This window comes from Micropterus salmoides, unplaced genomic scaffold (genome assembly GCF_014851395.1).
Source record: "Micropterus salmoides isolate LMB-PRFRI ecotype aquatic unplaced genomic scaffold, ASM1485139v1 Ms_hic_scaffold_19, whole genome shotgun sequence".
NCBI classification, from domain to species: domain Eukaryota; kingdom Metazoa; phylum Chordata; class Actinopteri; order Centrarchiformes; family Centrarchidae; genus Micropterus; species Micropterus salmoides.
Genome location: NW_024041039.1, coordinates 852,159 through 865,150, shown reverse-complemented (window position 1 = coordinate 865,150; position 12,992 = coordinate 852,159). Strand labels below are relative to the sequence as shown.

The following is a 12,992-nucleotide window of genomic DNA, read 5'->3' as shown; positions in this document are numbered from 1 at the left end:
GATCACTTTCATCATAGATTAATCTGCTGATTATTTTCTCCATTAAAAGTCGTAAGAAAAACTCAAAAAGATTAAAAACACATTAAAATAATCAGAAAGCAGCAAATCTTCACATCAAATGTTTTTACGTGAAAAATGAAGTACCAGCTGCAAACTTCATCTTTTATAAACTCTCTGTGTTTGTGTAACTGAAGCCGTCAGAGAAATACGGTGAAGTAAAAATATCTAAGTACCTCTAACTTGTACTAAAGTGCAGTACTGCACCAAAGACTCGAGGCAGATCACGTGTCTGGGTTGGTTGAGTCCTCCAGCGGGAGGCGCTGCTGTGTGTCAACGTAAATGGTTCGAAGCGCAGAAGAAGAAGCGCGGGACAGTTTCCGGGTCGGTCCGGATTGGATGACGTTTGTTTCCAGCTGCTGGTGGATCAGGACTCTCCGGAGGACTTCTTCTCACGTCGACTGTCGGTAAGAAAGAATCTTTAATTCGGTTTAACTGGACCCGTTTATGTTCCTCAGTTCCCGCCGTCGGTCTCTGGCTAACGAAGCTAACGAAGCTAACACGGCTAACGAAGCTAACCTCCGTTCTCTGCGGACGGTGAGGCTAAATGCTAAGCTAACGTTAGCAGCAGACGCTGTAAACACGTCGGAACCGTAAACTGGTCCTGGTCGGTACTGACCTCAAAGTAAAAGCAGCTTCGCGAGCAGCTGATGATCGACACGGTGACTGGCAGCTCTAAACCAGACAAAATGGCGACAAAGTTTGATTGTTGTTGTTGTTGTTGTTTTTTTCAGCTGGTTCAGATTGCATCATCATCAGTCTTTAAAATGTCCAACAGGGACCAGAACTGGGACCAGAACTGGGACCGGGGAGCGTTTCACTGCAGAACCGATTGAAGTACACACAGTTACATGTGGTTTATTTATCCTCAGGAGTTCCTTCAAACTACACGGATACTTAAATGTGTATTAAAACACGCAGATAAAGTTGAAGCCATCTGAGCCTCGGGGACCTGCACGCGCAGACAAGATTCTGCTGCTGCCAACGAGTCCAGTGACTGCAGTATTTCTAACCAGTACTGCAGTATAGTCCATGAGTTTCAGTCTGTAAGCTGTCGGAGCCGAAGATGAACCGGACACGTGGTTTATCAGCACAAGTTCACTAAAAGTGTGAAAACTGACTGAATCCATTGATGAGTGACGGATTAGTTTAGTGCTGCAGCTCCAGCAGACTTTAAAAATAACAGAAGGCTGCAGGAAAGGAGGAAAATCTGCACGACAGTTTAATAAAGAGGTTCTGCCTGTTTTTCATCAGCTCTGACATAAAAACATTTCAGCTTCTGACCTGATAAACGTGACTTCCTGCTCTGCCAGATGACAAGCACACAGCTTTTAAAACGCTTGTTTTCTGAATGGAGTTTGGTTTGATCAGAGCTGCGCTAACGTGTTTCACAGTAAAACACATCGACAGCCGGAATCAAGTAACGGACTCGTGTTTTCTGAGCTTCCGGGTCGTTCAGCTTCCTCTCTTTTCTCCCAGCAGCCTCCTGGTGTGTCGCTCCGTATAAACATGAAGCTCTGCAGCTACAGGAACAACAGAAACACGGCGGCTCGCTGTGAGTTCCTCCTGTCAGTGAACAGTTATCAGAGCAGAATCTGACTGCAGCTGTTTATTGGTCCAAAGCTCAGACGCCTTCCTAGCAAGGAATGATGTAAATGTAAATGCTCCGTACTTGTATAGCGCTTTTACACTACATCTGCATTCACCAGTCACACACATTCATACACTGAGCCTAAGTGCTCAAACAGAAACTAACATTCACACTCACTCATTCACTGGCGGAACAGCCGCCAGGGGCAATTCGGGGTTCAGTATCTTGCCCAAGGACACTTCGACATGCAACCAGGGGGAGGGATTGAACCGCCGACCTTCCGATTAACGGCCAACCCGCTCTACCTCCTGAGCCACAGCCGCCCCATGCGTATCATCATATCGAACAGGAGGCGGGAGGGTCGGCAGTAAGTCTTCCCAAGGAGAAGGACGGAGGAACGCTCGCTCTCTGCTGCGTCGACGTTAACTGTTGTTTCCAAACCAAGCTTCATACACTGAGATCAGAACCGGCGGTCCGACCGGCGGCCTTTTTATTTAAATTCACTCAGTTTAATTTAGAATGACACGTGAAGAAAGTGTCTGAGTCCCTGGACCGGCGTCACACAGTCAACCTGAAAACTATTAACGGGCGTTACAAATAAAGTTGTCATGACAACGTGAGATACTTCTTCACGTTGTGTTTAAAGACCTCTGTGACTCCAGAACTTTCTCTCCTCTGTACAGGAAGTGTGTGTGCTGCAACCTTCACCTGTGAGCTGACCTGCTGACTCCCTGAGCGCGCTCAGTAGGGGGGTTCCCCTCCACACAGCCAGGTTTCTGTTCCAACACGCGGTAACTTCCTCCTCCTCCTCAGTGTCACACACCGACCTGTTATTGATCATCCTGCAGTTTGGGGGCGGGACGTGACTCATAGCTAACTGTACCACATTAATCTGTCGCCCGGGGTTACGGCTGATGTAACTTGACACGTGAACATGATGTAATAGTCCAGACGTTTCTTTCAGGATTACGTCAGACCGCCATCATGGTGTTAGCCGACCTGGGGAGGAAGATCACCTCGGCGCTGAGGTCACTCAGCAACGCCACCATCATCAACGAAGAGGTAAGTCAGAGCCGGGACGCACTGAGGTCATGTGACCAAACGGCCGCCAGGTTTATTTAACTCTGAATTATATGTTTAATGAGTCCACGGGGATCAGAACAGATGAAAGTCACTGAGTGAATGACTGTGAGCACATTTAATCTCTTCAGGCTCGTGCAGACTCACGACTCTCGGTGTCCGCAGTGCTGTTCCGACTAACCTAATTGGAGGCGTGTTTGCATAAAATATTTCACAACGGCGCATGCTCCGTATTTCTCGTGCGTTCCGCACGTTGGTAGTGTCAGGAAATTATGAATGTAAAGAGAAGTTAACGGCTAAATCTGATATCGTGGCGGCCGACCGAGCCGGGGAGGCTCGTTGGCGTCTGAAACATCTCACACACACGTCTGCCGAGTATTATGTGCAGTGAAAAGTTACATTAGACTTCACTATCGGATTCAGCAGTGAGGAAACTTGGTAGTGATGGAACAGTGGATAAGACACCTGCCTCTGGTGGGAGAGACCCGGGTTCAATCCACCATTGTGTCCCTGAGCGAGACACTTAACCCCTCGTTGCTCCAGAGGCGTGCGACCTCTGACCTCTGACATGTACAGCAGCTGTAAGTCAGCTAAATGTGATGTAAAACATACTTGTGAGTTTGGCCCTCAGTCACCGTCCTGCACCTCAGACTTTGCCTTGGATTGGGCTGTTTTCAGATTTTTGTTCCTGTAAATTTCACACTTTCATCTGGTTTATTAACCCCCCCCACACACACACTGGCTCCCTATTTTTTTCACACGTGAAATAGTCCAAAAAGTATCTAAATATGTGAAAACAATTCAAGTTAATTAATTCGAGTTAACCACAAACAAAACCTGCTCGGAGCAGTTTGAAGATGCGGCGTAAATTGCCATGGCAACAGACCTCGGGTAACTCCTATCCACCTTTGGTAGTACGAGTTAATCAGGAAGTTACACCTGAAGTTACCTGGATAAGCCGGCGACCTCGCTTCATCGCCCAGGCCAGTGTTTCCCCTAAGATGGAGCTGTAGCAGCGGAGCTGAAGCAAAATCTTTGCTCTTGTGTCCATGAGCTTGCGATGCACCTTAGAACAGCTTCAAACTGCAGTGTTTCCCAGTTCAATGTGAGATTTAGATGAATGTTTTGGTGTTGGTTTGGGGGTGCTTCCCAATGAAAAATATGTAATTTCACATCACATTGGGCCGTTATTTTCACCATATCTCTGAACAAATAGTTGGAAAAGCTAAAGCAGATAATAAATAACCAACAGCCAAAGATCCGTCTGCTGGAGGAACGACAACCTTTAGATCTGGAGAAAGTAATCTGGTTGGTTCTGATGCTCCACAGTGATTTTACAGCGATGGCACAGCATGTTTTGGGCATCAGCCCCTAAAACCCTGTTAATGTGACCTCAGAATCATTATAGACACGACTGTTCATGTTGCCTTCTGTGACATTTATCTGTAGACATTAATATAAAAAACAGGCAGCGTGAGAAACCTCCTCCCTTCTGAGGTGCATTTTATTTACACATTAAAATCCAGAAAGAAACGTCTCCTCATCAGTTTAACAGGACGAGTTTGCATCAGTAATTAGCTTCACTAAGCTCAGCTCCTCCAGTCTGTGCAGGACGGAGCTGCAGGCTGCACCAGTTTAGTCTCAGTTTGGACCTGATGTTCTCAACATGAACACGTAGGCAGTAATAAAATGCAGCTTCCAGTTACTTTCTATAAATGAGCTAATGTTCTGTAGCTGCTGTAGAAGCTGCTCAGGCTGAAGGGGAGATGTTCGCTAACTCAGCGCTAACAGGCTTCACTTTCCCAGCAGCTGGGAAACAACAGACTTTTCTTGGCCTTGAGAAGCCGACGCTCTGTAACAGACGCCGGACATTTACTGCCAGAATATTTTCCTCCACTCGCGTTCACGTCACTTTCTGCCGCTCGGACAATCAAACGCTCGCTGCGCAGCTCCTGATTCAGAGCGACGCTGCTCTTATATCATCTGTCACGTGTGTTCTGCACAGAAGAGGACAGGAAGCGAGCCGAGCGCTGAGGGCTGCCGCGCTCCCACAGCGTGCGAGTGAAAACATTTGTTAAATGTTAATGCTCCGTATTTGTATAGCGCCTTTCTAGTCCGACCGCGGTCGGTCTGAGTCCCGGGCCGACTGCAGTCACCTGTCTGTGTTGCAGGTGTTAAATGCCATGCTGAAGGAGGTGTGTGCTGCTCTGCTGGAGGCCGACGTCAACATCAAGCTGGTCAAACAGCTGAGAGAGAACGTCAAGTGAGTATAAAACACCTGATCCGGGATCTGAACCTGGTCCGGTTCTGTCCAGCAGCTGTGTCTGAACTGTGGTTTTGTCCCTGCAGGGCTGCCATAGATCTGGAGGAGATGGCTTCAGGTCTGAACAAGAGGAGGATGATCCAGCACGCCGTCTTCAAGGAGCTCGTCAAGGTCGGTCATCAGGCCTGGAAAAGTCCTGGAAGAGTCTGGGAGACAATTATTTTTAAACCTGATAGAAAAATGTGATTCTAAACTTGAAAGTAAAATTTACCTGAGTCATCAAGTAAACTGAGAATTAACTACAGGGTCTGTGTATATTGTGTGTATATTATGTGTACTGTGTGTATATTATGTGTACTGTGTGTATATTATGTGTACTGTGTGTATATTATGTGTACTGTGTGTATTTCCAGCTGGTGGACCCCGGTGTGAAGGCCTGGACTCCCACAAAAGGAAAGAACAACGTCATCATGTTTGTTGGTCTGCAGGGCAGCGGGAAAACTACAACCTGCTCAAAGGTGAAACGACACACCTGAGCCATAACCCCGCCCCCTGTCTGAATCCAGATCTAACAGTAGTTTGATGCAGAGCGCCCCCTGCTGTCTGTCTGTCGTCACACTGACTGCTTTGTTTCATGCAGCTGGCCTATTATTACCAGAGGAAGGGCTGGAAGACGTGTCTGATCTGTGCCGACACCTTCAGAGCCGGTAAACACCCGACACGCCGCTTCACCCGACACGCCGCTTCACCCGACACGCCGCTTCACCCGACACGCACCTTCAGTGACCCGACACGCCGCTTCACGCACCTTCAGTGACCCGACACGCCGCTTCACCCGACACGCCGCTTCACGCACCTTCAGTGACCCGACACGCCGCTTCACGCACCTTCAGTGACCCGACACGCCGCTTCACCCGACACGCCGCTTCACGCACCTTCAGTGACCCCACACGCCGCTTCACCCGACACGCCGCTTCACGCACCTTCAGTGACCCCACACGCCGCTTCACCCGACACGCCGCTTCACGCACCTTCAGTGACCCCACACGCCGCTTCACCCGACACGCCGCTTCACGCACCTTCAGTGACCCGACACGCCGCTTCACGCACCTTCAGTGACCCCACACGCCGCTTCACGCACCTTCAGTGACCCCACACGCCGCTTCACCCGACACGCCGCTTCACGCACCTTCAGTGACCCCACACGCCGCTTCACCCGACACGCCGCTTCACGCACCTTCAGTGACCCGACACGCCGCTTCACGCACCTTCAGTGACCCCACACGCCGCTTCACCCGACACGCCGCTTCACGCACCTTCAGTGACCCCACACGCCGCTTCACCCGACACGCCGCTTCACGCACCTTCAGTGACCCCACACGCCGCTTCACCCGACACGCCGCTTCACGCACCTTCAGTGACCCCACACGCCGCTTCACGCACCTTCAGTGACCCCACACGCCGCTTCACCCGACACGCCGCTTCACGCACCTTCAGTGACCCCACACGCCGCTTCACCCGACACGCCGCTTCACGCACCTTCAGTGACCCCACACGCCGCTTCACGCACCTTCAGTGACCCGACACGCCGCTTCACGCACCTTCAGTGACCCGACACGCCGCTTCACGCACCTTCAGTGACCCCACACGCCGCTTCACCCGACACGCCGCTTCACGCACCTTCAGTGACCCGACACGCCGCTTCACCCGACACGCCGCTTCACGCACCTTCAGTGACCCGACACGCCGCTTCACCCGACACGCCGCTTCACGCACCTTCAGTGACCCGACACGCCGCTTCACCCGACACGCCGCTTCACGCACCTTCAGTGACCCGACACGCCGCTTCACCCGACACGCCGCTTCACGCACCTTCAGTGACCCGACACGCCGCTTCACCCGACACGCCGCTTCACGCACCTTCAGTGACCCCACACGCCGCTTCACCCGACACGCCGCTTCACCCGACACGCCGCTTCACCCGACACGCCGCTTCACGCACCTTCAGTGACCCGACACGCCGCTTCACGCACCTTCACTGCCCCGACACGCCGCTTCACCCGACACGCCGCTTCACCCGACACGCCGCTTCACCCGACACGCCGCTTCACGCACCTTCAGTGACCCGACACGCCGCTTCACCCGACACGCCGCTTCACGCACCTTCAGTGACCCGACACGCCGCTTCACCCGACACGCCGCTTCACCCGACACGCCGCTTCACCCGACACGCCGCTTCACGCACCTTCACTGACCCGACACGCCGCTTCACCCGACACGCCGCTTCACCCGACACGCCGCTTCACCCGACACGCCGCTTCACGCACCTTCACTGACCCGACACGCCGCTTCACGCACCTTCAGTGACCCGACACGCCGCTTCACGCACCTTCAGTGACCCGACACGCCGCTTCACCCGACACGCCGCTTCACCCGACACGCCGCTTCACCCGACACGCCGCTTCGCGCACCTTCACTGCCCCGACACGCCGCTTCGCGCACCTTCACTGCCCCGACACGCCGCTTCACCCGACACGCCGCTTCACCCGACACGCCGCTTCACCCGACACGCCGCTTCACCCGACACGCCGCTTCGCGCACCTTCACTGCCCCGACACGCCGCTTCGCGCACCTTCACTGCCCCGACACGCCGCTTCGCGCACCTTCACTGCCCCGACACGCCGCTTCGCGCACCTTCACTGCCCCGACACGCCGCTTCGCGAACCTTCAGCTTTGGTATTTCAAATGTCTCAGCAGCAGATTTTCATCCTCGATGATCCTCCTCTCTTCTCTCAGGTGCCTTCGATCAGCTGAAACAGAACGCCACTAAAGCCAGAATCCCGTTCTACGGCAGGTGAGTTGGTCCTCGACGCTCACACAGGTGGCGTCCTCTGCGGTCTGCTGAGTGTGTCACACTGTGTGTTGTGTTCAGTTACACAGAGATGGACCCGGTGGTTATCGCCGCAGAGGGTGTCGAGAAGTTCAAAGGCGAGAACTTTGAGATCATCATCGTCGACACAAGCGGACGACACAAACAGGAAGACTCGCTGTTCGAGGAGATGCTGCAGGTCTCCAACGCTGTGGTGAGTACCTGAACGCACCGCCAGTACCTGAGACAGTCCAGTGTTTTTCTTCACCTCCAGATGTTTCTCTCTTTCTGTGTTTCCATAGCAACCGGACAACATCGTGTACGTGATGGACGCGTCGATCGGTCAGGCCTGCGAGTCTCAGGCCAAGGCCTTTAAAGACAAGGTGGACGTGGCGTCCGTGATCGTCACCAAACTGGACGGGCACGCTAAAGGAGGAGGAGCTCTGAGCGCGTAAGACCCGTCGTGATGTCACAGCTCTGTGTGATGTCAGAGTGACTCTTCTTCTGCTGCTTCCTGTCGGCGTTGTGTTGACGTTCTTCTTCTGCTGTTTCCTGTCAGCGTGGCAGCCACCAGGAGCCCGATCATCTTCATCGGAACAGGAGAACACATCGACGACTTCGAGCCGTTCAAGACTCAGCCGTTCATCAGCAAACTGCTCGGTAAACACTCCCGTGGTCACGCAGCACCGGATGAATTCTGCTCTTATTCAGATATGTGCAACCTGCAGTAAATAACATGTTGTTTCCATGGAAACGCTCCTCTTCCTGTCAGGGATGGGCGACATCGAGGGTTTGATTGACAGAGTGAACGAGCTGAAACTGGACGACAACGAGGAGCTGATCGATAAACTGAAACACGGTGAGATGTGACACGTTGCATTGTGGGATTGTTAGCAGAGCTGAAATTTAACTCAAGTGGAGGAGAGTAAAACTAGTGGAGAACACGCGTTGCATTATGGGTATGATCACTGACCTGTGACCTCTGACCTCCAGGGCAGTTCACCCTCAGAGACATGTACGAGCAGTTCCAGAACATCATGAAGATGGGACCCTTCGGACAGATCATGGTAAACGCCAAACTCTGACCTCCAGCTGACTGACTACGGAATCCCATTTATTCAAAGTCTATGGGAAGCGGCTACCTTACTGCACAAGGCATGCTGGGATACCTGGCGACGCCTCCTAAATGTATGCAGTGGGCGTGCACCGTACAGATGCGTTCACACAGAAGTGCACCGCGGTGACGTAGAAAGTCAAAGCAACACAAAATATTGAACTGAAAGATCTGAGGGGCGGAGCTTCTGCTCGCCACAGAGCAGAGCGGTCCCTGCTGTTATGTGTCTGTTACCTGATTCCAGCCATCGTTGTCGTTAGCATGACCCTGATGGATCCAAACTCCATCCAGAAAACGAGCGTTTCAGAAGTTGACCGACCCGTCAGAGCATGACTTCATGTTTTTGACAAATCGCATCATGATGTCGTTACTTTGATCGGTTTATTGAAACTAAGGCTGCGTTCAGACCGCAGGCGTTAATGCTCGGTTTGTTTTTGTTTGACAGTTGACATTATAGTTTAAATGCGGTCCATATCAGACTCCAGCGTGAACTGTGCGCAGCCTGAAAGAAGAACACGACGTCACGCGGCAGCAGCAGCTGTTGCAGGCTGCAGAAGTAAAGAAGGAGCGACAGAGGTTAAACTCCCGTTAGCTCGCGGAATACTCCCGTTTTTTTTTTAATTGTCCTCTTGTGGCTCACATTTCTCCCGAATTATGAGAAGAGCTCCGGTCTGCTGGATTTCAGGTGTAAGAAAGGGAATCTGAGCAGATGACGGCGAGGTAGAGGGCGAAGAGAGCCACATCTTTAATTATGGCGTTTTGTGGAGCTTCCGTCTGCAGCAGAACAGCTGCTCTACAGTGACGTCAAAGTCGCATCAAATGCGACCTGAGAGTCCAGACTGAGGTCGCATTTAAAAAGATCCGATCTGGATCAGATTTGGACCACATATGGAAGCGGTTCCATGTGACTCGGCCTGTTCACGCTGTCAGAAAGATCCGAGTCACAGAATCAGATTTGGGTCCCTTTGATCTGCAGTCTGAACGCAGCCTTAATCACAAACACAGGTGATCCAGCATCAAACTCTCTGTGTGAACACACCTGTAGACTAGACGGTCACATGACATACAAAGGCCTAAGTCATGTGACCTTGGAACACATTTAAAGTCCCGAGTTTTGAAGCTCGAGACACGTTTACATGTTTGTAGGAAGCTTGTTGGTTGTTGTTGTTTGAAACCCTGAAGTAGCCGACTGATGAACTGTTCTGTTTCTGTCTGCGATGCGTTCAGGGGATGATTCCTGGTTTCGGTACCGACTTCATGAGTAAAGGAAACGAGCAGGAATCAATGGCCCGACTGAAGAAACTGATGACCATCATGGACAGCATGAACGACCAGGGTAACACTCTACTGACATCAGCAGCATGCTAAGCTAAAGCTCGCTAACCTCAGCGAGCTTGTTATCAGATGAGTTGACAGCGTTGATCAGCTGCAGCCCCAGAACGTCTGTGTTAATCCTTACTGCTAAATATTATCAGTCTCCTCCCTGTACTGGTTTCACTGGGTCATGATCTCCGTCTGCCTCCTCAGAGCTGGACAGTAAAGACGGAGCCAAACTGTTCAGTAAGCAGCCCAACAGGATCCAGAGGGTGGCCCGGGGGTCCGGGGTCGCCACCAGAGACGTCCAGGAGCTGCTGACTCAGTACACCAAGTTCGCCCAGATGGTCAAGAAGATGGGCGGCATCAAGGGGCTGTTTAAAGGTAACGTGTTAGCATCTGGCTAACGGCTGCCGTTTCCCGTCTCTGAATCCTTCTGCTGCGTTCACCTGTCGGCCGCCTGAGGCCAACGCCGCTTTTATTCATCATGGCTGAGCACGATGCTCCACGATGACTCGTTCTGACCACAAACCAAAGAGATCCAGTTGACTGTGACACCGGAGGCACAAGGAGACCTTCACGTTTCAGAAGCTGTGTTCTTAAAGAATGACTCGAAGCGATGAATCGATAATAAAACATCTGAGATTAAATTTAATCTATGAATGTTGTAGCTTTAGATTTTATCTGCGGCTTTGAACCTGTCCTGACGTGTGTTTGGTGTTTTGCAGGAGGAGACATGTCGAAGAACGTGAACCCGTCTCAGATGGCCAAACTGAACCAGCAGATGGCCAAAATGATGGACCCCCGAGTCCTGCACCACATGGGTGAGTCCACCTGGTCCATCACACCTGCAGGAGGATTCTTACAGTGTCGGGACTTTATTCAGATGTGACGCTAACACGGGAATAGTAACATGTTATACCCCCCCACAGATCAGACTGACACCTGGTCCAGTTGACCCGTAACGACATACGGACTAAACGGCGTGTTGTGGTCATGTGCTGTGTGTTTCAGGTGGGATGGCCGGCCTGCAGTCGATGATGCGACAGTTCCAGCAGGGAGCCGCCGGCAACATGAAAGGCATGATGGGATTTAACAACATGTGACCGCCGACCAACCAGCTGCCTTAAAATATGACACCTTCAAATTAAAGCCCCGCCTCCTGACAGGTGGAGAGGGGCGGGACTTAGAGAGGGGGAGAGAGAGCGAGCAGGAAGTGTAGAAAGAGAAAATAAAAGCAGGATGTTCGGGGTTTGATTCTGTCCTCTGCTGCTTCACACCGAAAATAAAAAAAAAACACTGATTTAAAGAAGCAGTTCGTCATTTTAGCAAGTTTCTTCTTCAGGTGTTTTAGAGAAACATCTGACGGGTACCAGATGTTGGACTGCTCCTTTAAACGACGCAGAGGAGGGGGAGGAAGATGAGCTGGTTGTTTTTGGGCTCGTTAATTTAATTCTGTATAAGATGTTTGTGTATAAGATTTAAACGGATCAGAGTCTGTCCTGATTGGCCAGGAGACGCCACATGGTGATGATGATGAAGATAACATTAGTTAGTGACAGTATTTTTGTCATATAATAAAAATTTGTATTGCACCATTTTAAACTGCAGTGTTTTTATTACCAGCTGTCTGAGTGAAGTGCAGTCAGGAACCTTCTCAGGTGAGAAGAGGTGAAGGTCTGAGCAAGGAACCCAAACTGGAACCTGGTTCCACAGGAGAGGAGCTTGATAGCTGAACGCTCTGGCTCCTAGTCTACTTTTGGAGACTCTAGGAACCACAAGTAACCCTGCATTCTGGGAGCGCAGTGCTCTGGTGGGGTAGTAAGGTACTATGAGCTCTTTAAGATAAGATGGTGCCTGACCATTAAGAGCTTTGTAGGTAAGAAGAATGATTTTAAATTCTATTCTGGATTTTACTGGAAGCCAATGCAAAGAAGCTAAAACAGGAGAAATGTGATCTCTTTTCCTGGTTCCTGTCAGAACACGTGCTGCAGCATTCTGGATCAGCTGAAGAGTCTTAATGGACTTTTTCGAGCAGCCTGATAATAAGGAATTGCAGTAATCCAGCCTAAAAGTAACAAATGCATGGACTAGTTTTTCTGCATCATTTTCAGACAGGATGTTCCTAATTTTTGCAATATTACGTAGGTAAAAAAAGGCGGTCCTTGAAATTTGCTTAATGTGAGACTTAAACGACATGTCCTGATCAAAGATAACTCCAAGATTCCTCACAGTGGTGCTGGAGGCCAGGGCGATGCCATCCAGGGAAACTATATCTTTAGATAATGCGTCACGGAGGTGCTTAGGCCCCAGAACAATAACTTCAGTTTTATCTGAGTTTAACATGAGAAAATTACAGGTCATCCAGGTTTTAACATCCTGATTCTTGAAGTTCTTTATAATCTTTGTTCTGTGCTGAACAGATATTTACTTTCTCTGCACAAATAGTCGACCTTCGGTAGTCTGCAGCTCGTACGCTTCCTGTGGTGCAGCCAATCACAACGTGTTACTGTGCTACGTCAGCCCGAAGTAGGGAAGGGGCCCCTGGACCCCCACTGCAGGCCCCCTGGACCCCCACTTCAGGCCCCCTGGACCCCCACTGCAGGCCCCCGAGCCTCTCACTTCTCTCATGTCCTGTTCAGTCTGTCTTTAACACAGAGGTTGGTGTGTTAAAGAGAGACTGAAGAAGAGGAAGGAACAGGTC

The 12,992-nt window shown here is 50.9% G+C and overlaps 1 protein-coding gene across 2 annotated transcripts; it reads left to right on the top strand.

Moving 5' to 3' along the window:
• The first annotated feature begins 318 nt into the window (after positions 1–318).
• srp54 (signal recognition particle 54) lies at positions 319–11,893 on the top strand. Of its 2 annotated transcripts, none has more exons than XM_038729036.1 (17): positions 319–464; positions 2,332–2,439; positions 2,613–2,710; positions 4,900–4,991; positions 5,078–5,162; positions 5,405–5,509; positions 5,632–5,698; positions 7,788–7,845; positions 7,924–8,074; positions 8,163–8,311; positions 8,420–8,520; positions 8,633–8,719; positions 8,854–8,927; positions 10,202–10,310; positions 10,502–10,672; positions 11,017–11,112; positions 11,303–11,893. In XM_038729036.1, exons 3-17 carry the CDS (start codon positions 2,633–2,635, stop codon positions 11,392–11,394), a joined length of 1,515 nt encoding a protein of 504 aa, XP_038584964.1. In that variant the 5' UTR covers positions 319–464; positions 2,332–2,439; positions 2,613–2,632; the 3' UTR covers positions 11,395–11,893. The 2 variants fall into 2 exon arrangements, with proteins under 2 accessions (XP_038584964.1, XP_038584965.1); XM_038729037.1 differs by lacking the exon at positions 319–464 and adding an exon at positions 1,590–1,612 and having other exon boundaries at positions 11,303–11,394.
• The last annotated feature ends 1,099 nt before the right edge of the window (positions 11,894–12,992 follow it).